Here is a 25288-nt window from a genome sequence, read left to right as displayed (position 1 = left end):
AGTAAGCTAAGGCAAAAGTATAAAATTGGCCTTTCAAACAATTTCTGCATATATTAAACTGCTAAATGTTGGCTTGCCAATATGCAAATCAATTCTGTCCCTTGTGCATTAAATAAGAATCGTTTCTTATGCCCCACAGATGAAGATAACAGAGAAAGAGCATTTGACTGTGACACTGTGGAAAGATAGGACTTTTTTTTTTTTTATGTGAAAGATACTGATTATAGAGAACTCATGTTTACCACAATGATGGCCAATCAGGGATGTTCTTTTTTCTGTCTTTAGGTTACTCATTGTCTTGTTCTACTTGTGTTTCTACAACATCGAGTTCATGTTCGGGATCCAGTGTTGTGTGTCCTTCTGGCTATTCCTGTGGGGCTGCATACTCACAATCCACCTCAGGTAAGTCACTCATTATAGGAAAGAGAACTGAAGCTTACCCCTGAATAGCTGTTTGGCTTTAGACACACATAAGCAGCCAGTGCCCAATCAAAACAGCTTACCTGACAGACCAAAATGCAACATATGTTCATTATGCTGTTTGGCCTGTAATCTTATTTTGTATATATATATATATATATATATATATATATATATATATATATATATATATATATATATATATATACAGTATATATATTTTTTTTAATTTATTTTTTTATTATTTTTGCTTGCCACTATTTGACTGTATCTGGATTTTAAGAGCACTTACTATTATACACTATTATACAGTTTTTCTACCTATAATTGTTCGATAAACAGTTTTCTTGATTAAAAGTAAAAAAAAAAACACACAGAGAGAGACTTGGAGACCCCAGCTCAAACACTCATTGGGCTTGATTCACTAAACCATGATAACTCAAATATCACACCTTCTCAAAGATCACACCTTTTGAAAAGATATCACACCTTATCAAAGTTATCACACCTTATGAAAAGATATCACACCTTATCAAAGTTATCACACCTTATGAAAAGATATCACAAATTAGCAAAGTTATCACACCTTATGAAAAGATATCACAAATTATCAAAGTTATCACACCTTATGAAAAGATATCACAAATTAGCAAAGTTACCACACCTTATGAAAAGATATCACACCTTATCAAAGTTATCATTATCACACCTTACCAAAGTTAACATGCCTTATCAGAGTAGCATAGCTAGCGCTACAAACTTATGCCTGCTAATTGGCAATGGCACTCGTCCTGCCCTGAGACCCTGCGGGTTTGTAGCGCTCGTTATGCTACTCTGATAAGGTGTGTTAACTTTGATAAGGTGTGATATATTTTCATAAGGTGTGATATTTGAGTTATCACGGTTGAGTGAATCAAGCCCATTAAGTCAGTGAAATGCAAGGCCGTTTTTAGCCTTTTTGTCACCTCAGGAAAAAGAACCTGTATCACCCCCTCCCCTAAATGTACTTGCATGCTAAACAACACTTTCCATATGATGTAAACCATGAGTCAAATAACACCTGTGGCCACCTTCAAGGCCTTTTCTAGCCTATTTGTGTAAGTGTGTGGGAGTTCATTTACTTAAAAATTATAGCTTCTGTAGAATAAAAACAAACAAAAAATTATACAATAGAAATATTTCACATATTATAAACGCAATATTGGGACAATTTTGACAACAGGACAGCAGCAGTACAAAAACGAGGCTGCATTAACTTTTTACTACATAAAACTATAGACACTGATTATTTGCCAGATTGTGTGGTGTGTATCTTAGGTGTGTATTTACCTTTTGATGAACGCAGCCTCAGTAATGCAGGAAGAACTTCCACAGCAGCACTACACACATAATAATAATAATAATAATAATAATAATAAAAAATAATAATAGGCATAGGAATTAATAGGTAAAGGATGCAGACGGGAAAGGGGGCGGGTGCAGACCTATTCCATCCACATTCCACACTATTGTGTGCATGCACGCAAGCGACCAACAACACAGTGCTAGCCGCTGCCTGCACATTGTGGTTCTGCTTACAGCTGCACGTAAATGTAGAAGACACACTAAGGGCCCATTTACACTTAATCAGTTGGTGTGCGTTAGTGTGCGTTGGTACGCGTTAGTATGCGATGGTACGCGCTTTTTCCATAGCAGTGCATTGTGAAAAAGATTTCAGTTAAAACGTGTTAAGTGTAAACTGTGCCATAGGAAAACACGGGCATTACTTTGAAAATCAGTTTTCTTTCAGTTATAACTGAGCAACTGATTAAGTGTAAAAGGGTCCTAAAGGTATTGTATGGCACTTTCAATGCTCCATGCTCCCCCCCCCCCCCCCCCCGGCCTTTGCCTGTAATGCATTTGTCTTAAAATGGCCCTGGTGAAAATAAATCAAATGACTGTTGGCTTTACATGCTCACATGCATGTAAGAGAGGTTGTGAGCCATTGCAAGATCAGTGTCATTGTGCTACTTTAGTGGTGGCTGGATAAGAATGCAAGCTGCGTAAAGCCTGGCTATGAGCGCATTTACACAACTTTAGACAAAAGACAAAAAGTGATATTACTTGAGGTTTTCCATAGTGCCAGAGCCCCCCAAACCTCAGAATGGACAATTAAAATTGGGAAGTGTGTGTGTCACCCCCTCCCCCCCCCCAAAAAAAATAAAATAAATAAATACAATACAATAAACACAGATAAATGGCAATTCACTGTATGAAGCTAATAGATAAATTATCTAGCATGGGAAGAGCTCAGTCAACAGGGTAAATACACACAGAGCGGATTTTAAAAGGATCTGGACATTTCGACATGTGACCAGCCAGCAAAAACGCATAATGCCTTAAATAATATACAAAAGAAAAAGGAAGGGGCGCTCTGAGTCCTTTGCGCAACAGTAGTATGTACCGATAAGACAGGTCTCACCTGTTTAGGATGCGGCCGGCACATCGTACACAGCCCGGATACGCCTTGTCCTTCTTAGCCGAGCCGGGGACTAAGCTCGGATGCGGGGCGGAAGTGACGTCACTCGCTCCAGGAAATGGTGGATCTGTTGCCAAGTAACGCTAGGACGCTCTGTACGGAGCTACTAGCACAGCGCAACATTGGACAACTGTACTAAAAGCCTCTCAATAGGGATAAAGAGTAGGCATATATGTTATAAAGGTATAAAGCATTAACTTGATAAAGCGGAGACCGTATTTCCGCGAAATGCGTGTCTTAATAAACTGTATACCTTTATAACATATAATTATAATTAAAACTCATGTATTGTATTTGCCCATTTGTCCCGGTTATTACACCGTTAAAATTATATCCCTATCACAATAGCGACAATATTTTATTTGGAGATAAAGGTGCATTTTTTCCATTTTGCATCTATCACTATTTACAAGTTTAAAACAAAAAAATATAGAAATATTTCATCTTTACATTGATATTTAAAAAGTTTAGACCCTTTAGGTAAATATTTACATGTTATTTTTTTTTATTGTAATGTTTTTTGTTTTTTTATATTAAACATTTTATTTGGGTAATTTTGGGAGGGTGGGATGTAAACAAGAGATTTATAATGTAAATGTGTGTTTGAATTTTATTTTTTTAACTTTTAGTTGTAGTTTTACTTTTTGACCACAAGATGGCGGTCATGAGTTTGTTTACATGACGTCACTCTAAGCGTAACATACGCTTAGAGGGACGCATGGGGGACGCTACAGCCAGAAAAAACGCAGCTTCCGAGAGAAGCTGACGCTTTTTCAGCGGGGGAGAGGAATCAGTGATCGGGCACCATAGCCCGATTCACTGATTGCCTAGCTAACGAACCGCAGGCCGGGAGTGCGTGGGAGCGCGCATGGTTCCTGGACGTAGAAACTACATCCAGGAACTAAGACACGTTAAACAGGCAAGGTTAGACCATCAAAAATGGTTTCATGTCAGAATGAACAAGCTTGGTCAGAGGGTTAAATATAGGCATCAGTGTGTCATGGCTATGATTATGGGATAAAGATTTGGTTTATATTAGGCACCAGGAAGGGGGGAGTGCCATTGAGGTTACTTACCAAGTAGGGGAGAGTTAGGGCTAAGCATCAGTTGGAGTGATTAAGGTTAGGGGGTGGTCACTTATTAGTATTACATTAAAAACCAGACGTAAGCAGCCAAAATTAGATGTTGGTCAGGGTAGTTTTTTCATTAGGTGATAAGTGTAAGGCCTGGAATCAACTAGCAGCACTTTATTAAGCACTTGTGATGTGAAATGCTCTTGCTAATTTAATGCTATGTGTGATTATCCACTTGAGGGATGTGCTTTTTTTTTTTAATACAGCCAAATGGCTGTAAACCCACTAGCTAGCACTAGGCTAGCTAGTAAGAGTGTCCGGCACCCCTGAATCCCCGCCGATCCCCCGGTTTCTACATTATTCCCCACTGGATCCAGTGATTGCGCACCCTCCTGGCACAGCTCCGGTCTTCACCATGGGGAGGATCGCAGATAACGTCATGAACGTTGAACTTGAAGAAGGGTGTAATTGCTCCAGATCGCAGAGCTATAGCTTACTCAGCAAGAAGGTGGAAGTCCACTTTTTTTAGGACATGACTTGTGGGGGGGGGATGACATAGGAAGATCTCCCATGTTCTACCAGTACTTGCCTGGTAGCAATAACATGTGAGATAATATATTTTGATAGGCAGGGTAAGTTTTCTGTAAACAGATGGAGAATCGCTAAGGAAGGGAGGAGTTTTCCTAGTTTGCCTGGGATCTTATTAACCCTCTAACGACTGCTCAATGCCAGTTGGCGTGAGCAGGGCGGCAGCCCCAGGACCAATTGGCATGAGGTCCTGGGGCGGGGTTTTGAAGGAGATCGCGTGCGCCGCTGTGCGTGCATCTCCACATGAATGATGGAGCTCCGCTCTGCAAATCAGTCTGCCAGCGGCAATCGCCGCTAGAAAACTCTTAGACGGCGAAACCACCATATATTTACTATGTACAGTGCTGTGATCTATGGCAGGTCTGTACTAGGGACAACCGGCTGTTCCCCTGGGAGGCACTAAAGCGATCCACTGTGATAGGCTGAAGCCGATTGCTGTAATTGGCTGGTGGGGGGAGGGAGGGAGGTAAAATAAAATAAAAAAATGGTAAAATGTATTAAAAAATAAAAAATAAATATTTATTTAAAAACAAACAAACATCTGGGGAATGATCAGACCCCTCCAACAGAAAAGGGTGTGTGTGTGTGGGGGGGGGGGGTCACTTGTGTGCAGAGTTGTATGGCCCTGCAGTGAGTCCTTAAAGCTGCGGTGGCCTATATTGTAAAACATGGCCTGGTCACTAGGGGTGTTTAAGACAGCGATCCTCAAGAGGTTAAGGCAATTTTCCAGATCGAGCCAGAGAGGTTGGATAAGGGGAAAGTACCAAAGGATATAGGATAGTGTGCCACGATGGCCACAGGATCTCCAGCAGTCTGAGGATACATCAGGTTGAAATTTAGCTATATGTGTGTGGGGTGTTCATTACCAATGCCAAATGATTTTAAAACAATTTTCTAAATGGCTGTCTCACACCAGTCTTCAAATGAAGGTTTCAGAGCAAATTCTGACTCCCATAGACTGAGTTGTCATTTGCTTTGACCAGGTTTAAAGGAATTAAGCAATAAATACAATGTTGAAGTACCTCTAGATGGCATAGAGGATAGGTGAAGGTGGCAGATGGATAAGATTGGTTTCTATACAGTGTTTAGGAAGTGACAAATTTGTAGGTATTTAAAGAAATCGTGGGGTGAGATGGAGAAATGACCTCTTAGTCCGGAAAAGGATTTAAGCACATTAGATTCAAATAACTGATTGTAGTCTTGGAGACCCACCTCTTCCCAATTATTTGAGTTAAGGTTTTTTAGTGATAGAGGAGAAATAGGTTATATAGGTCATTACATTTTAGATTTGGTTGTGGTGGTGAATAGTAGGGAAGGGTATAGTTTTTTCCACTTGTTCAAAGTATTGTTGGAGACGGGGTTATTGGACATGGGGACCTCTCAACCTAAGATCACAGCTGTCAAATTATCCTTATATGTTTTATGCCTAATACTATCAGCTTCTATATCGATCCATAATTTAGAGGTGTTATTTTTCCAAATAGATCTGGCTAAATCAAGTATAGAAGCTGTATAATATTTTTCCAAGTTAGGGACAAACAGCCCTAGTTCTCTAGAGAGTAACATTATAATATGACTAGCAATTCTGGGTTTTTTGTTACTCCAGATAAATTTGCTGACAATTGTCCGGAGGTTTTTAGAATAAGACTTGAGGACAGTGATAGGGAGATTTTTGAAGAGATACTGTATATGAGTTGGGGTACTCTGGTCATTTTAAATGCAGCAATGCTCCCCATCCAGGAAAATTCCAGTTTAGCAAGATTCTGCAACTTCCCTGAGAGGAAAGAAAGCCACGCCGCATATTTTTCAGTAAATAATTGGTGGTAGGGACGGAGTTAAGTTAATTCCCAGGAATGTAATAGATTTTGTAGTCCAGATAAAAGAGCAGTGGAGTTGCAATTGTTTCTTAAGGGGAGGAGGAATGTGAATTGGGAGAACTGTTGTTTTGGTATCATTCAGTTTGTAAGAAGTAACTTCTGAGAAGAGGTTAAGCTCCGTCAGAATTCAGACCAATGAGTCTTTGGGTTTGGTAATAATGGATAAAATGATGTTGTCTGAGAATAATTGTACTTTATGCTTCTTTCCTCCTATGGTTAAGCCAGAGATCTCAGAGCAGTGCCTATTTTTTTGAGTTAGGGGTTTGAAAAGGAGAATAAATATTATAGGGGATAAGGGGCTGCCATGTCAGGATCAATTGGTTATTTGAAAAGGGGGAAGAAAATTTCACTTTTGAACAATAAAACAGTGTTGCTTGCAAATTTGGCATTTTAGTTTTTGCATTTTTACACGAAAATAGGCTACATTTTTCATGTTTTCACCCAAATAGATAATTTAAAAAACAAGTGCTATATTTTTGACCAAAGAGCAATTTTCAAAAATAACTGTCACAATCAAAATGTGTTTTGTGTGAAGTAATTTCTTCTCTCCCCATATGAGGACTTACAGAAAGCAAAACATCAAAACGAAAAAAAAGCCAAAACTAAATGATTTGATTTTTTAAGCAAAAATGCTAAATTATTTGAGTATATTTTTGCTTGTCGAAAAAAAAATTGTACTTATTTTCGTGAAAATAATGCACAAATAATATCGTCATTTTCGGTCATCACTGCAATAAAATGAAGCCTACAAGCTCTTTAATTATACTTAAATCTCTGTTCATTTTCAGCGCAAAAAATAATGGAATTTACCTTCTCATAGGTGGCTCTGTGGCTGCTATATCATATGCCAAAGCATGCACCCCCACAAGCCAATGCTCTACAAGTGGCAGTTTATCAGTGATGGGAGGGATCAAGATGAAGATGGTATCAGCATGCTGTACCACTGACAACTGCACCCCAACACTGCCTTCCTGTAAGTGTTCAAACTTATCAGACTTTGTATGCATTGTGTGAAATTGCCATTTTGCGTTTATCACACATATAAGGTATTTCAATGGTTTTGCATTTTTCCTGTGATTTTCAGTTTTTTTTTTCTGCATTTTAAAATTGGATTGCAAGTCTGTTCTTTTATTGCGTGTAATTTGTGACCAATGGGAGTCGATGAAAACACAGAAAAATCACATGGGATTTTGAAGTCAACAAGAGCGTCATGTAAATTGACTTCATTGGTATGCACGGTGGCGTAGTGGTTAGCTCTTTCGCCTTGCAGCGCTGGGTCCCTGGTTCGAATCCCAGCCAGGGCACTATCTGCAAAGAGTTTGTATGTTCTCTCCGTGTCTGTGTGGGTTTCCTCCGGGCACTCCGGTTTCCTCCCACATTCCAAAAACATACAGATAATTTAATTGGCTCCCACTAAAAAAAAAAAAAAAAAAAAAAAAAAAATGGCCCTAGACTACAGTACTTACACTACATAATATAGACATATGGCAATGGTAGGGATTAGATTGTGAGCTCCTTTGAGGGACAGTTAGTGACAAGACAATATATATATATATATACACTGTACAGCGCTGCGTAATATGTCAGCACTATATAAATACTAAATAATAATAATAATAATAATATGCATGGAAAATTTGCATACAAACACATACACAAATTGAAAAAACACTTCTTATTTGTAGATGTTTATATCTATATTTTACATTTTAAGATTTTCACAACAGTAGTCCTTTAAATTTGTCACAGATGGCACCATCTTTACTGCTAGTATACTAGGGGTCCCACACAGTAACATAATGGATGTTTGAATTTGAAAAGTTCAGTTCCAAATGTAATACTTATATTTTTCATTAATCAGCATGATTCCTGGCAAACTGCACTTTTCATATTTGACTGAGGTTAAAAACCCCATTCCAGGTACAAATGGTTTCCTAGTCCTAGCTATGTGCAGCATTAAATCATACAACCTGCTTGTGTATGTCTATAGCATAGGTGTCGAACTTCAGGCCTGGAGGTCCATGCCAGTGTTTAGGATGGACAAAGAAAGAGAGGAATGTGTTCTACCTGATGGACCACATCTTTGCTGATTCAGACCCATCAATTAATTTGAGTTATGTCAAAAATATGTGAGGACCTCGGCCCCCGTTGGACAGGTTTGACAAACCTGATCTATAGAGATGGGGCAAACTGTTCTGACAGAAAATAGTTCACAGCAAACAAGGGGTGTTGAAGTTCATGTTTTTCTTTTTTTGTTTTTTGCTTTTTTAATTTGCGACCACGGTTTTTCCATATACTTTAATGGAAGGCAAGCAGCCGCCAAATTTAGCGGTTAATAGCAAAGCCCCCTTACGTGCTAGAAACACCATTAAAACATTTTTCAAAAAGACCTTATAGTTTTTGAGAAAATCGATTTTAAAGATTCATAGGAAAAAAGTGTAGCAAACCTAACGGTAGTGTAAATTTAAATATATTTAAAGAAAGAGTAATGAATTTCATGACACCGTTTCCAGGGGGTCCGTACTCAGCATGTACGGACCCCCTGGAAACCCCTCCAAAGCCACAACGCTTTGGCCAGGACATGGAGTCCCCCCTCTTTACACTCTTTAACCCTTTGTACCCCATGCAGGCTGGGATAGCCAGAATGCGGAGCCCCGGTCGAGTGGGGGTTTGCACCTTGAGCTATACCAGCCTGCATGATCCATGATATGGGGTAGCTCTGGGGGAGAGGGGCCTTCCCTTCCCCCCCGGAGCCCTTGTCCAATCAATGGACAAGGGGCTCTTCCCCTACTCCGGTGCTCCAGGAGGAAGTGGGGGACACCGACGCCCACAAAGATTCAGACAGTGCGTTCCCCCTTGCAGACTAAACAGAAGGGTTGATACAGTCCGAGGAACTGTAGAAGTGCCTTTCACAGAGCCTGAACACTGCCCAACTGAACTCTGCTTTTGGTCATGTGAACAAATTGCACACATAAAGGCTACTTCTGAGCACACATTATTTAACTATTATAGATTTTTGTTCTGTGCCTAGAGAACACAAAGTACAAAAGGTTGGGCCATAGATAAAAAAAAAAAAAAAAAAAAACTACTATTACCATCAGTACTGGAAACTCTTATGTCACAGTGACTTGTTTAGCAAACAATAAATGCAAAGTGATTTTTGCCCTCCTTTTCAGATTTTTTTTCTCTCTCTCTTAGTGCCATCAGACAACTCAAGTTATAATCAGCTGGTGTGTCGGACCTGTGCGTCTGCTGACTCAACCTGGTGCTATACTTCAGATACCATTCAATGTACAGGCAATGAGAATAGGTGTCTTCTCATGACTACAAAAGTAACAGGTAAAGATTACAGAGTACATTAAAATGGGCCAGTAGATTCTAATGAGACAACCTGGGCTAATTTAGCTTAGAGTGAAAATGCCTTAGAGATCAGGGCCGTGCAGAGGGTCCTTAAGTGGGGGGTGCTCAAATTTAAAAAAGGGGCCTGGCAACATCTTCCCCCGCATGCCCCCCTCCTCGTTTCTGGCTAGGGGGTATTGGTTGTCAACAGTGCTGAATGCAGATGCTGGGTGCCATGTGGGTTCTGGGTGTGAGTACAGAGTCTCATGTGGGTTCTGGCTATGGGTGCAGGTACTGGATGTGACATGGGTGCGAATACTTGGCACTATGCCTGTACTGGGAGCTGGTACTTTATGTGCGGGTACGGGTTAAGTGGGTGCTTGGTGCAGATAGTGGGAGCCATGTGGAGGCTCTGTGCAGGTGTGAGTACTGGGTGCAATTTTAGGCATGGGTGCAGATACTTATACCTTTATAGCAGTATCAAGCAGACTTTGTGTCTCCTTCCAACCAACTCTTTTGGCGCCACCACCCTCAAATCAGCAGTGATAGGTGCCCACTGTTAGTGGGTTAGAGTGGGCACAGTGGAGCCCACAGTGGAGGCACAGACTCACCTTTCATTACTGGGACCTCTGTCCCTCTTGATCAGCACCCAAGCTTCTTTTCAGGCAAAGAAGAAGTGGTTACCAATATGCAGTGGTTGCTAAGCATTAGTAGATGCAAAACTGCAGTAAGTGCCAAGGTGCAGCAGGTGGTAAGATGCAAAGGTTCACTTTGTGCTAAGTTGCAGTGGGTGATGAGATGCCAAAGTACAGTCTGTGTCAAGTTGCTGTGGGTACCAAGGTCCAGTTTGTATTGGGTGTTTATTTGCAGTGGGTGCTATGCAGTATTGGGTGTTGAATGAGTAGCAGATGTTGATAAACAATAGTGGGTGCCATGTGAGTGTTAATTGGTACAGGGAGACATGTGAGTGTTGGACATGAGTGAGTAGGGAGTGTCATGTGTGGTCTGGATGTGTGCCATGGTAGAGTACTCTCCCATATGGGTTCAGACCAAGGATGGGTACTGGGTGCTATTTGGGTCCTGGCCATGGACGGGTACTGGGTGCATATAATGGCTTTGGAACTTGGTGACGTGCGAGTACTGTGCCATGTGGGTGTTGATTATGGGGGTATTTGGGTCTTAGATACAAATACTGAGTGCCAAGTGGGTACTGGGAGTGAGTACATGGTGACATATGGGTGATGGATGCTGGATAGTAGGGTATTTGTTATCATGTGGGTGCTAAAGGCAGATGCTGGGTGCCATGTGTATTATGGGTGCTGACACAGGGTGTCATGTGGATTCTGGCTTTATGGGTGTGTATCAACTATCATGAAGGTGTTGATTGCAGGTACTCAGTCCCTTGTGAGTTCTGGGTGCAAGTACTGGATGTGATAGGTGAGTGCTTGGTGTTTGTACTGGGCACTTAGTGCAACTGAAACTACTGCAGATGAAGCATGTGGGTGTTGTGTGCAGGTACTGGGTATCATATAGGTGCGAATACTTGGTGCCATGCCTGCACTGGGTGCTAGCTATGGGTGGGCATTGTGTGTTATGTGGGTTCTGTGTGCAGGTACTTTGAGTGCTAGTACTAGTTATGTGAGTGCAGATAGTGGGTGCCATGTAAAGGCGGTGTGCAGGTGTGAGTAGTGAGTGCCATGTTGGGACTGGGTGCAAGTACTGTGCCATGTGGTGTGGGTGTGAGTACTGGGTGTCCGCTATAGGGTGAAGGGGTGCAGGTACTGGGTTTCATGTGGCTATTTGATGCAAGTACTAAGTGCCATATTGTGGCCGGATGTGAGTATTGGGTGCAGGGTGCAAATACTGGGTGCTTGCTATAGTGGGGGTTACTGGTTGAGTGTAATGTGGGTGCTGAATATTGGTGGGATTGTTGTGGGTGCAGGGGGTGGGAGATCACTGTGGGTACTGCTATGAATGGCATAGTTGCTGCTAGGGGAGGTAGAGGTTAGTATGGTTGCTGGGGGAGGTAGAGCTCAGTGTGGTTGCTGGGGGAAGGGTAGGTCACTGTGGGTGCTGGGGGGGAGTAACTGTGGGTGCTGTGGAAGGTAGAGGTCAATATGAGTGCTGGAGGAAAGGGAGGTCACCGTGGGTCCTTTGGGGGAGGTCACTGTGTGTCTTGGGAGAGGTAGAGGTCATTGTGGGTGCTGGAGGAAGGGGAGGTCACTATGGGTGTTGCTGTGAATGGCATAGTTGCTGCTAAGGGAGGTAGAGGTCAGTATGGGTGCTGCGGGAAGGATAATTCACTGTGGGTTCTGTGGAAGGAAGAGATCAGTATGGGTGCTGGAGGAAGGGGAGGTGACTGTGGGTGCTGGGATAGTCAGTGTAGTTACTGGAGGAGGGAGTGGATGCTGGGTGTTGGGAGAGGTCGCTGTGGGCGCTGGCAATGGGAGAGGTGCTGTTTTTGGGTTGGGAGGTCCCTGTGGGTGCTGCAGGGGACAGGAAGGTAGCCACTGGGGGAGGGAAAGATCACTGTGGGTGCTGTGGGAGGGATAGGTCAGTGTGGGTGCTGGGGTAGGCAGGATCACTGCTAGAGCTGGGGAGGGAGAGGTCACTGTGGGTGCTAGTTGGAGGGAGAGGTAACTGTGGGTGCTAGGTGGAGGGAGAGGTAACTGTGGGTGCTAGGTGGAGGGAGAGGTCACTGTGGGTACTAGGTGGAGGGAAAGGTCACTGTGGGTGCTGAGGGAGGGAGAGGTCACTGTGGATGCTAGGTGGAGCGAGAGGTCACTGTGGGTGCTAGGTGGAGGGAAAGGTCACTGTGGGTGCTAGGTGGAGGGAGAGGTCACTGGATGCTAGGTGGAGGGAGAGGTCACTTTGGGTGCTAGGTGATGGGAGATATCACTGTGGGTACTGGGGAGGGAGAGGTCAGTATGGGTCCTAGGGGGAGGGAGAGGTCACTGTAGGTGCTAGGTGGATGGAGAGGTCACTGTGGGTGCTGGGGGAGGGAGAGGTTACTGTGGGTGCTTGGTGGAGGGAGAGGTCACTGTGGGTCCTAGATGGAGGGAGAGGTCACTGTGGATGCTAGGTGATGGGAGATATCCCTGTGGGTACTGGGGAGGAAGAGGTCAGTATGGGTCATAGGTGGAGGGAGAAGTCACTGTGGGTGCTAGGTGGATGGAGAGGTCACTGTGGGTGCTAGGGGAGGGAGTGGTCACTGTGGGTACTAGGTGGAGGGAGAGGTCACTATGGGTGCTGGGGGAGGTAGAGGTCAGTATGGGTCCTAGGTGGAGGGAGAGGTCAGTATGCCACACTAGGATTCCTGTTTGGGCCTCTTCACTGCAAAGTGTCCCAGGCGGGGGCGGAGCTTCCCGCTGGTGGGCGGGGCTTATCGCGGTCGGGGGCGTGGCTTATTTTGCGCGCCGAGAGGGGCCTTTTTTTGAAGGTTTTAAAAGGGGGGGTGCCTGGGCACCCAGTGCACCCCCCTCTGCACGTGCCTGTTAGAGATGATCCAATAAAAATAAACAATAGCTTAGCAGATACGCTTTTTGTCCCTAGGCTTGTGCAAAGGACAAGGGGACATGATCTGCATACAGAGGAAAAATGTTTTGCCATCTATTTAGAAAGGTCTTCTTTACAGTAAAAGTGGGCACACAAAATACAATAAAATGCTGTTGGCCTGTTTTTTATTTTTTTTTTCCTTTCTTTCTTCAATAAGAAAGATCAACTTTGAAGTTACATCAAAGTGAGAAGAAAATGGAGGATGACTTTTTTTATATATTTTTTTTTTAACAATGCAAATTTCTGGCTGTCCTGCTGATCCACTCCCTCTAGTATTTAACAACAACAAACACAGAACACTTATATAGCGCTTTTCTCCTGGCAGACTTAAAGCACCAGAGCTGCAGCCACTAGGACGCGCTCTATAGGCATTAGCAGTGTTAGGGAGTCTTGCCCAAGGTCTCCTACTAAATAGGTGCTGGCTTACTGAACAGAAGGAGCCGAGATTTGAGACCTGGTCTCCTGTGTCAGTGGCAGAGCCCTTAACCAGTACACTATCCAGCCACTTTAGGCCTGGAACCCACTACAAATCACAAAGTACTATTGCAATCGCTAGCGTTTTTAATCAGCGTTTTGTAAGCAATTTTATGAGTGCTTTCCGGCGATTTTGGTAGCAATTTTAAAAAATGTAAGCTTTTTGCCAGCGATTGTGATAGTGATTTGCGATTAGCGATTTTAATTCTGATCCTTTCAAATTATTATTATTATTATTATTTTATTTATTTACAGTTTGCAGTCATTTAAAATCACACACAAATCACTATGTGTAGCGATTCATAAGCGATTTGCCACTCCTCCCATAATGCTGCATGTCCTGCGATTGCGATTTGCTAATCGCAATGAAACTGTGGAATTTGTTACATTTATTTACATTGGCAGAGCATATAGGGAAATCGCTAGCGATTTAAAGCGCCCCCTAAATGCTCAAAAAAAGCACTCCGGTGGGTTCCCTGCCTTAGGCTAGGTTCATAGTGGGCGATGCGTTCCCTGTTGAAGAGGAACACAACAGAACAGGAAAGTGACGTCACGCATTAAGGGTCCTGCGCCACTGCACAGCTGAATCAAAAAAACGCAAAACGCTAGCTATTTTTAAATCGCTAGGTTTTGCTATTAACATAGGAATCACAGGTATTTTCCACTACCGCGGTTTGATTTTGCCCAAATCGTAATCGCAGTCGGGAGCTATTTTTACCATGATTTCGCAATGCAAGCGCATTGCGTATGCAAAATTGCGATCCCGTAAAAAAATTGGTGATAAAACGCAATTGCTAGCATTTAGCGATTGTGATTGTTAGTGGAAAAGGGCCCTATCTGTGCATTGCATACAGTGAAGCATACTCGTCAGTTGTTCCTGTAAATGATTTGTGTTTGTGTGCTTTCTATAAAGATACCAGCTTTTAGCACACATCGGAGCCTGTGGATCTCTTCCTTTATTGAAATGTTTCGCTCTCCTAGTGTTGGGCGAACACCTGGATGTTCGGGTTCGGGCCGAACAGGCCGAACATGGGCCAGATGTTCGGCATGTTCGGCCCGAACGCCGAACTCAATGGGAGTCAATGGGACCCCCGAACATGCCCATTTTGGGGGCCCTATGGGGTCGCAGGCATAAGGGGGGAGCATGCCCCGGTCGCGGGGGGGGTCGGAAATTCCCCCCACCCCCTCCGCTAGCGCTCCCCCCTCTGCCCGCTTCTCCATACAAAAAGTTTGAAACAAGTTCAATAGTACCTGGGCTGGTGGCACTGGCTGGCAGTGGAGTGAGGAGGAGGAGGAGTCCGAGTAGCAGAGTGACGTTGAGGCCGGGCAGCGGGCGGTTCAGCGCTAGTACCCTTGTGGTACTTCCGCCCTTTCTCTGACCTCACGTCCTCTGCGTGATGACGCATACGAGGGTACGCGTGATGCGTACCCTCGTATGCAGAGGACGTGAGGTCAGAGAAAGGGCGGAAGTACCACAAGGGTACTAGCGCTGAACCGCCCGCTGCCCGGCCTCAACGTCACTCTGCTACTCGGACTCCTCCTCACTCCACTGCCAGCCAGTGCCACCAGCCCAGGTACTATTGAACTTGTTTCAAACTTTTTGTATGGGGAAGCGGGCAGAGGGGGGAGCGCTAGCGGAGGGGGTGGGGGGAATTTCCGACCCCCCCCCGCGATCGGGGCATGCTCCCCCCTTATGCCTGCGACCCCATAGGGGGCATAGGGGGGCAGTATTCGGCCGAACAGGGCCCTGTTCGGCCGAACAGGGGCCCTGTTCGGCCATGTTCGGCCATGCATTCTGCAGTTCGGGCGAACCCCGAACAGTTTGGCCGAACACCACCAGGTGTTCGGCCGAACTCGAACATCACCCGAACAGGGTGATGTTCTGCAGAACCCGAACAGTGGCGAACACTGTTCGCCCAACACTAACTGTTAACGCACACGGTTTGTGGCAATGCACTGCATGCAATGTTTTATGGTACTGCAAACTGATCTAATGCGCCACTATGCTGGGGCCTTAAAGTAAATCTGAAGTGAAAATAAACTGATGAGATAAACAATTGTATTGATCCTCCAACTCCTAAAATGATTTTTTTTTTTACATATCCCTTGGTTTTATTTTATATTTACCATTTACAAAGTAGATTGAGTGGTTTATTGTCTCTGCTCAATGGCAGCCTATTAAGTTTTCCAGAGTTAAAATACATTAACTATTGATCTGTTTCACTCTCAGCTGCCCTCAGAAGTTGTATTCTGCCAGGAAAACTTTTATTGTTTAAGTTGTATTCTGCTTATCATTGAAGTTTACCATTTTCCCAACAAGGCACCGACAAGACAGAAGCTGTCACTTGCATGCCCGAAAATCAACTCTTTTAGGCAGCAAAATAAAAACAGAGAAACAGCCTTGTTATTCATACATTTTGTACAGTACATACAGATGTTTATCTCAGCATATCACATGCCGTGTCGGGTACACTTTCAGCCACAGACCCTGAAAAGGATCAGGTGCTCTGGCTGAAGTCTTATATTTTTTTTTTTTTCAAACAATCAGCAGCGAGAATGTGCTTTATCCCACTTAAAGAACAAGCTTCATCAGCACTCTCTTAATGTTGGGAAAATATGGGCATCATAGTTTTCATAGTTTGCTTAGTGTAACTTTTATTTCTCTCTAAAAAAAAAAAAAAAAAACCCTTACAATATTATAAATAAAAATACATTCTCATAAGACAAATACCAAATACATATACCAGAAACATCCACAATTATACCACACCCCAATCCCGCCAACCCTAAAACCTTCCATCCTCTCCCACACATCTTCCACACTGCCCCTCCCCCACCCCCGTTCAAAGCACTGTTTTTTAATGTCATTGTTTGGAAATATCGTCCCATACCTGTTTCAGAAAGACCCACTTAGAAGGGCCATTCAACTCCTCCTCCTCCTCAGTTGTCCTTTCACACACCCTGTCCCTCAAAAAGGACAAACACTCAATTCTCTAATCTCCAATAGAGCACGGTACAGTATCTTTCCATTTTAAAATAATACGTTTTCTAGCCAAGCTTACTCCTATGTCCACCAATGACCATTGATATAGACACCCAACAATCTATCTGGCATTTGAACTCCAAAGATTGCCACCATGGCATCCAAAACGACCCCTAAATTCAAGCGCTGTAAAAAAAACCCTTTCTATTTCATTACAAAAGTGCTCCACCACCTGGCACTCCCACAACATATGAACAAATGAGCCCGACCTCTGATTGCATTTCCAGCAAATATCGCTATGGTCGCTATGCCATATCTAGCCATTTGTACAGGTGATAGACACCACCTAGAAATTAATTTATAGTGGAGAAGCTATAGATGGGAATTGGGAATACTCTACATTTTTTTAAAGATTTTTACCCATACCTCCCTGTCCAAATTAACTGCATCATTTTTTTCCAAACTTGCACAAAACCATGGAAGGTCCCTGTGAAGGGTGGCATCAATTGTTTTATACATTTTTGCCAAAATCCCCATCGGCCTTTGCTTTAATAAGAACCATTTTTCAAAATTATTAAGCTCATTTCTCAGCTTCCCCTCTCTTCTTTCCAAGCTTCTGCAGAAGCTCTTAATTTGGAGCGCTATGTAAGGGTGAATCTGATGTGAATCTAGTAGGGGAGAAATAGCAATGTTTTTCGGTGAGGCACTGTTTCCTCAGAACCACACAGAGTAGAAATATCACACATATCTACCCCCCACCCCCCCCCAAAAAAAAAAAAAAAAAAAAACATCCTATGTAAGGCTGGGAGGCTGGGCAGGGGCAACAGGAAACTGTGGAGGCTAGGCAGAGGCAGCAGGAGCCTTTAGAAGCTAGGCAGAAGCAACAGAAGTCTGTGGAGGCTAGGCAGAGGCAACAGGAGCCTTTAGAAGCTAGGAAGAAGCAACAGGAGTCTGTGGAGGCTAGGCAGAGGCAACAGGAGTCTGTTGTGGCTAAGCAGAGGCAACAGGAGTCTGTGGAGGGTAGACAGAGGCAACAGGGGTCTGTTGTGGCCAGGCAAAGGTGTCAGGAGCCTGTAGAAGCTGGGCAGAAGCATGGATTGTGCATGGATTGGACAAGGGCTCTGGGGGAGCCATCCCCATACCATGGACCAAGTGGGCTGGAATTGCTCAGGTTGTGGAGCCCCATGCTGTATGGAATCAGTATTTTGGCTGCATGGGTGAGAGTGGTTTAAGAGGCTTGGGTGGGAGACTCCATGCCATTTTTTTTTTACTTTTTATAGTCCAAAAAGTGATGTATTTGCCAGGAATACTTATACAGTAATATTGAGGCTGTACAGTGATACCTGGCCAAAGGGTTACCAGCCTCACAGGGTTTCCAAGTGGTCATTATGCATTGTGTACTACTACTGACCACCCACTGCTCTTTCTTTAGATGTATATGTGGAAACTGTGTACACCCTTTTTTTTTTAAGAAATTGTAGCTGCAGAGGTGCCCTGACAGTTAAGGGAGTTCCTTTGTCTTTAAAGTGTAACTGTTAGGCATAAAATCAACAATTAATTATTTATTTTTATCTGGTAAACAAATAATAAGGATGCTAACCAGGCAATCCAGAAGTTAAAAATCACTATTACTTTTCTTGTTGATAAATAATCATTCCCCAGTTTACCTGATTCTTATTTGGTACATTGCTGCACAAAGGAAGTTGCAGGGCATGCTGGGTGGTCCTTTTTTTGCTTCTCTACCTTCCCCTCAGACTTAACTAATGCAGCCTGATTGGCTGCAGCCTCTTTCCCTCCTGTTCTACCCTCCCACACCTCTGTTCCTCTCTGATTGGCCAATATTTCTCATGTGAGACAATGCATTCTCTATAGTGGAGGGCGGGCAATGCATACACAATCAGGCAGAGGAGAGTAAGGGAGGAAATTACATCAGGATTGGCTTCAAAATAGCCACAGTTAAAATGGGAAATGCTAAGAAGGATTTTATTTTTTTTACTGTAGAAAAATCACTAAAATCAAAACGAGGACAGTGCAATACATATGTTATGTAAGGAGAGCAAGTATTTATTATATACTTATATATGTGTTGTTGTTTTTTCTGAGATAGTATGGCTGACAGCCAGGGATGCTCAGCAGAGCTCGAATATTCGAGTAGCTCGAATATTCGAGCTCTTTTTCAGCTATTCGAGCTCGTTATTCGAGCTTGAATAGCTGCAGCTATTCGAATGGGCTATTCGAGTGAACTCGAATAGCCCATTCACTATTCGCGCTATTCGAGCAAACAGCGGTATTCGAGCTCGAATACTGAGCTTGAATAGCGTCATAGCCCAGATTGATGTCCTTAGAGCCAATCAGAGGGCTCCCAGGCCCTCTGACGGCAGCCAATCACAGAGGGGGACCCTGGCCAGCCCCTACCCTATAAATAGCGGCCGCCATGTTAGGTTTTTCCATCCTTGCTTGAGACTTGTACAGAGAGAGATCTGCTCCTTTGTGCTTTGGCTTAGCAAGTGCTCTATTGTGGTCAATCACCTAGCGTTTTTGCTCACATACACCTCCTATACACACCTATATTGTTGTTAGCTAGATAGAGATTGTATTTTAGTTAGTAGCTTGTGTGTTACATAGAGACAGCTCCTGCTGCAGGCAAGCTTACAGCTTTAGGCCTCAGGGCCTTGCCTGTGTGGGCAGCTGTCCTCCTGTCCTCTGTTTATTTCTCATCTATACCTGTGTTTCTGCTGTGTATTCTACCCTGTCTTGTCCTTTACTACTGATTATTGTATTTTGTAGTTGTACTGTACTAGGGACACTCACTGTCACTGTTCATAGCTCCTGCGTGTGTGTGTGCGTGCACTGTCTGTAGTGTACACACAGTCTATTTCCTTCTACTGAATCTGATTACTACTGATTATTGTATTTTCTAGTTGTACTAGTGTACTAGGGGACACACTCACTGTTCACTGTTCACACTCACTGATTACTGATTATTGTATTTTGTATTTGTACTGTACTAGTAATCACTTAGCGATCTAATCACTTAGTGATTAGTTGCACCTCACCCACCAACCCACTCCATTAAAGTACCCCACTTTTTCACCCGCCCTTTTAAAAAACTTTTTGGTTTACGCCCAAAACATCTAAGATGTCTGGAAGTGGCAGCCAGCACGGTTTGGGCAAGGGGAAGGGCAGCAAGGGAATCAGGAGGAGAGGGAGCAGCATTGTGGCAAGCCGCGCCACCATGCACAGTTCCGCAGCAGCAGCAGCTGCGTCAGTGGCTAACATTCTGCCTATAGCCACTGGCCATGGACGCCTTGGGCGCCCAGCAGGATCATCTGCAACTCACGCTGCAGAGACACAGCAGCAGCAGCGTGTAGTACCTGCTCCTATTTTCCTCCAGCCGGGTCGAAAACGTCCCATTGAGGAAAAGGATGCAGCCACTGTGATGCAACTGATGAAGGAGGATGAGCAGCCCGCCATCAGCTCTGCATCCGAGGCCTCCACCCTCACCACCACCACCACCCCTGTTTGCAGCAGCCGCCCAGCAGGGCCTGGGGAGGAGGAGGAGGCCAGTTCACCGTCACAAGTTGTCGACCTGTCACTCAGCAGTATTTTTACCCCAGGCACCATCAGGGTATTGTCTGCTGTTGTTGGCGATTTTGAGGAGGAGATGCTGATGGGCACTTTGGGGGAGGAGGGATTGGACAGCAAGACTGTGGCGACAGTCAAGCAGCCCATCCATGCATCAGGAGAGGAGTTTGGGGGGTCATCATCCCAGCAGGACATGTTTCAGGAGGGGGAGGATGATGATGATGATGATGACAGGGTGACGGACAAAGACTGGGTGCCACCAGCTCCTGGGGATGTCATCATCAGCAGCTCTGAGGAGGAGGAGGAGGATGCGCCTGTGGGCCTTGCAAGGAGGCGCATCATTGCAAGCATTGGCAGCAGTAGGCAGGTCCCACAGCCTGCTGGTGTCTCAGGCTCAGCAGCAGCAGCATCTGCCAGTACCACCACCAGCCGCACCCAAGCCCCCCCCCCCCAACCACCACAGGGAGACAGGCAGCAGCGGCTCCAGTCCGTAGGGGGGCGTTCATGTCACCAATCTGGCAATTTTTCACCATGCCCACAGTTGACAGCAAGTACGCCACTTGCAACCACTGTCAGCGGAAGCTGAGCAGAGGTGCAGACCCCTTAAAGTACAGCACCACCTCTCTTCTGAACCATCTTGCTGCTAAACATTACCACCAGCATGAGGAGTTCAAGAGGCTGAAGGCATCTGGCGCTGGCAGTGGCACCACACCCACCACTGCACAGCCTTCAGCAGCAGCAGCAGCAACAGCAGCCACCCACCCTCCTGCTCCTCCAGCACCACCAGCAGGAGTGCGGAAACGCACTGCTCCTCCCCCCTCTGCAACTCCTGCTGCCGACACTGAGGCCTGTTCTGACAGCCAGTCCTCAGTGGCCTCCTCTGCTGTCTCCGCTGATTCCCGTTCTAGCAAAAGGCGACGCCAGAGCCTTTTGAGTGAGTCCTTCCAGGGGGTGGTTAGGGCTCTGCCTCCCAGCAGCCGTCGCGTGCGGCATGTGCTCCCAACTCCTGCCGTACACGCTCATGCAGGAGGGGAGCGACATGCGTGCGCTGCTTGCTTGTGCAGCCCCAGACTGGCAGCTCCCCAGCAGACACTTCTTCGCCCGCATGGTCATGCCTGCACTGCACCGCTTTGTGATGGCCAATGTGGAGCGAGGGCTGGAGCACGTGGTTGGTGAAAGGGTCCACGCCACCATGGACTCCTGGAGCAGCCGCTTCGGGACAGGCCGCTACCTGTCCTTCACTGTCCACTGGGTCAGCTTGGTGGAAGGGGGTGAGGATGGGAGAGCAGCAGCGGGCACAGCAGCAGCAGCAACACAGTGGATGGTGCCACCCCGCAGGGTCAGGGGAACTGCAACAGGTTCCTCCGATCCTCTGCCATCCTCCGGCACACCTGACCAAACCCCCCGCCTCAGCAGCAGCATGAAGCCCCACCACTGCCAAGCGCTGCTGCAGTTGGTCAGCCTTGGGAAGACCAAACTGACGGCAACCCATGTGTTGGCCAAACTCCAGGAGCAGGAGAGGAGTTGGCTGACCCCCAGAGGCCTCAGAGACGGAGAGGGGGTGGCCGACAATGGGGCCAATCTGGTTGTCGCAATCGGCAGGGGAAACCTGACCCACATCCCCTGTCTTGCCCACGTGCTGAACCTGGTGGTGCAGAAGTTCTTGCGCACCTACCAGGGGATGGACGAACTGCTGGAAACGGCAAGGAATGTTGTGCGTCACTTCCGGCGCTTGTCTGCAGCCTCTGCGAGCCTGGAAGACGTGCAAAAGGAGCTGGAGCTGCCACGCCATCGGCTGATCCTTGACGTTCCAACTCGCTGGAACTCCACCCTGGCGATGTTGGAGCGTCTGGTTGAACAGAAGCACGCTGTCAACCAGTACCTTGCCCTGGCCACTGTGTCCGCCGCTCAGAAAAGGGACAAGACCAGCAACATCCCGTCCATCGTCCCCGATGACGACTGGGGGCACATGCAGCAGGTGTGCTTAGTGCTGGCTCCCTTTCTGCAGGCCACCAACATGGTGAGCAGGGACCATGCTATGGTGTGCGAGTGGGTGCCCCTGGTTTGTCTGCTGAACAGGGCCCTCGATGCTTTGCTGGAACAGGGAGCGGCAGCCTTGGCCCAGCAGGAGCGGCATGCAGCTGCACAGTCCACCTCTGAGGGGGAGGAGGAGGAGGACTTGGTGGAGGTCCCTGACCTTGCTGCTGATGAGGGGGATCAGCACAGCGCAGCTGAGTTGGTGCGGGGGTGGAGAGAGGATGAGGCTGAGGAGGCAGAGGAGGAGGATGAGGACAACACTGCCGTCGATGTGCCAGCACACGTGGCCCGCCTCTTCCCAATGGCAGCGCACATGCTGAGGTGCCTGCACAGGGACCCCAGGGTGATCCAGATGAAGCAGAGGGAGGACATCAGGATCAGCATGATGTTGGACCCACGCCTCAAGGGGAAGTTGAGCCAGTTCCTGCCTCCTGCAGGAGGAGACCCAGCGCAACAAATAAGGAGCTTGCAGCAGGCCCTTGTTGAGCGCTTGGAGGAAGCCTTCCCCCAGCCTTCCACCCCCACTGTCCAGCCAGCACAGAGGCAGCAGAAGGTGCCTGCATCCAGCAGCAAGTGCACCACAGACCTGCTGTCTCTCAGCAACGAGCTCTACAGGACTGTAGAGGCTCCAGCAGTGACTAGAGAGGAGGTGCATCCAGCAGCATCCTCCTCCGGTCACATCCAGCGCCTGACCCGCATGGTGGCTGACTACATGGGGTCCTACAGCGGGCTTGACAGCGATGCCCCTGTTGATCCCATGGAGTATTGGGTCAAGCGCCTGGAGATCTGGAGCGAGCTGGCGCAGTACGCCCTGGAAGTGCTGTCCTGTCCCCCTTCCAGCGTGCTGTCCGAGCGCTGCTTCAGTGCAGCTGGTGGCGTTGTCACCGAGAAACGCTCACGTCTGTCTCACAAGTCTGTGGACAGACTGACGTTTCTCAAGATGAACCAGGCGTGGGTGGAAGGCGAGTTTCTGGCCCCTGTTGTCGGCGAGAGGGGGACATGAAGTGGCTGCCGGAACCATCGTTAATATGCCTTACCACCCTTTACCACCTCCTGGCTCCTGCTCACTAAGCCAGCCTGGTTCACTTTGACTATTACGTCGCCTGCAGCCACACATTTTACACCTACAGTGGGCTGCTGTGTACTGCCCTTCTGCTGTCTGTGTGTTTCCCACTACCAGGGTACACAGAATTACCATCTGCTGCCACTCTGCCACCAGCTATTACGTCCAACAATAGCTATATGTGTAACTTGCTGTAAAAAAAAATAAAATAAAAAAAAAGGGTTTAATTTTTCTGAGGTGCCCGGGTTGAAAACTTTGTTGTCCCAGTTGTGTATTGGACACGATGTGGGCTGCACGACCACTGTCTGGGACCTCCTGTTGTGTTTATTTACAGCCCTGGTATCACCGCTAGGTACCAGGGCTATTATGTCACGCTGCCTGCCTGCTGCCACACTCACACTACTCCTCCATTCCTCCTGCTGCTGCTGTCTGTCTGTGTTTCCCACTGCCAGGGTACACAGAATTACCTTCTGCTGCCACTCTGCCACCAGCTATTACATCAAACAATAGATACCTGCCTGTATATTTACCTTTAAAAAAAATAAAAAAAAAAGATTTAATTTTTCTGAGGTGCCCGGGTTGAAAACTGTGTTGTCCCAGTTGTGTATTGGACATGATGTGGGCTATTAAGTCTTGCTGCCTGCCTCATTGACTGCCTGCTGCCACACACTCATCCTCCTCCTCCTCCTGCTGCTGAATTTACCTCCTGCTGTCTGTGTGTTTCCACTGCCAGGGAGCACATACAATGGCGCTTCCACCATGCGCCACCAGCTATTACGCTCAAAAATAGCTGCATTTCTTTAAAAATAAAAAAATATATACTTTTTAATACTTTGTGATATTATTTTTAGAGGTGTCCGGGTTGAAAACTGTGATGTCCCAGTTGTGTATTGGACATGATGTGGGCTTCACGACCGCTGTATGGAACCTCATGCTGTGTATTTACGGCCTGGTACCACCGCTAGGTAACACAACCTATTAAGTCTCGCTGCCTGCCTCATTGACTGCCTGCTGCCACACACTCATCCTCCTCCTCCTCCTGCTGCTGAATTTACCTCCTGCTGTCGGTGTGTTTCCACTGCCAGGGAGCACATACAATGGCGCTTCCACCATGCGCCACCAGCTATTACGCTCAAAAATAGCTGCATTTCTTTAAAAATAAAAAATATATACTTTTTAATATTTTGTGATATTATTTTTAGAGGTGTCCGGGTTGAAAACTGTGATGTCCCAGTTGTGTATTGGACATGATGTGGGCTTCACGACCGCTGTCTGGAACCTCATGCTGTGTATTTACGGCCTGGTACCCCCGCTAGGTACCACAGCCTATTATGTCTCGCTGCCTGCCTCATTGACTGCCTGCTGCCACACACTCATCCTCCTCCTCCTCCTGCTGCTGAATTGTGTGTTTCCACTGCCAGGGAGCACATACAATGGCGCTTCCACCATGCGCCACCAGCTATTTATTACGCACAAAATAAAAAATATAAGAATAATAATAATAAGAGGAAGAGGAAGAAAAATAAAAGGAAAAAGAAAAAAGATATAGAAGAAGAAGAAGAAGATAAAGAAGAAGAAGAAGAAGAAAAAGAAGAAGATATAGAAGAAGAAGAAGATATAGAAGAAGAAGAAGAATAAGATATAGAAGAAGAAGAAGAAGAAGAAGAAGATGAAGAAGAAGAAGATATAGAAGAAGATATAGAAGAAGAAGATATAGAAGAAGAAGAATACGAAGAAGAAGATATAGAAGAAATAGAAGAAGAAGATATAGAAGAA

At 45.8% G+C, this 25288-nt stretch overlaps 1 protein-coding gene across 1 annotated transcript in view; it reads left to right on the top strand.

Moving 5' to 3' along the window:
* The first annotated feature begins 263 nt into the window (after positions 1 to 263).
* Positions 264 to 25288, top strand: part of LOC137522227 (phospholipase A2 inhibitor and Ly6/PLAUR domain-containing protein-like) — a 45520-nt gene continuing 20495 nt past the window's right edge. Inside the window, exons 1-3 of the mRNA XM_068242260.1 lie at positions 264 to 402; positions 7297 to 7449; positions 9675 to 9815. Coding sequence (XP_068098361.1) covers positions 264 to 402; positions 7297 to 7449; positions 9675 to 9815 — 433 coding nt within the window. The remainder of the gene's footprint in view (positions 403 to 7296; positions 7450 to 9674; positions 9816 to 25288) is intronic.

The sequence above is a fragment of the Hyperolius riggenbachi genome, chromosome 6, assembly GCF_040937935.1.
Source record: "Hyperolius riggenbachi isolate aHypRig1 chromosome 6, aHypRig1.pri, whole genome shotgun sequence".
Classification (NCBI taxonomy): domain Eukaryota; kingdom Metazoa; phylum Chordata; class Amphibia; order Anura; family Hyperoliidae; genus Hyperolius; species Hyperolius riggenbachi.
Note: the sequence above shows the minus strand (reverse complement) of the source record. Positions and strands in the feature narration are given on the sequence as shown.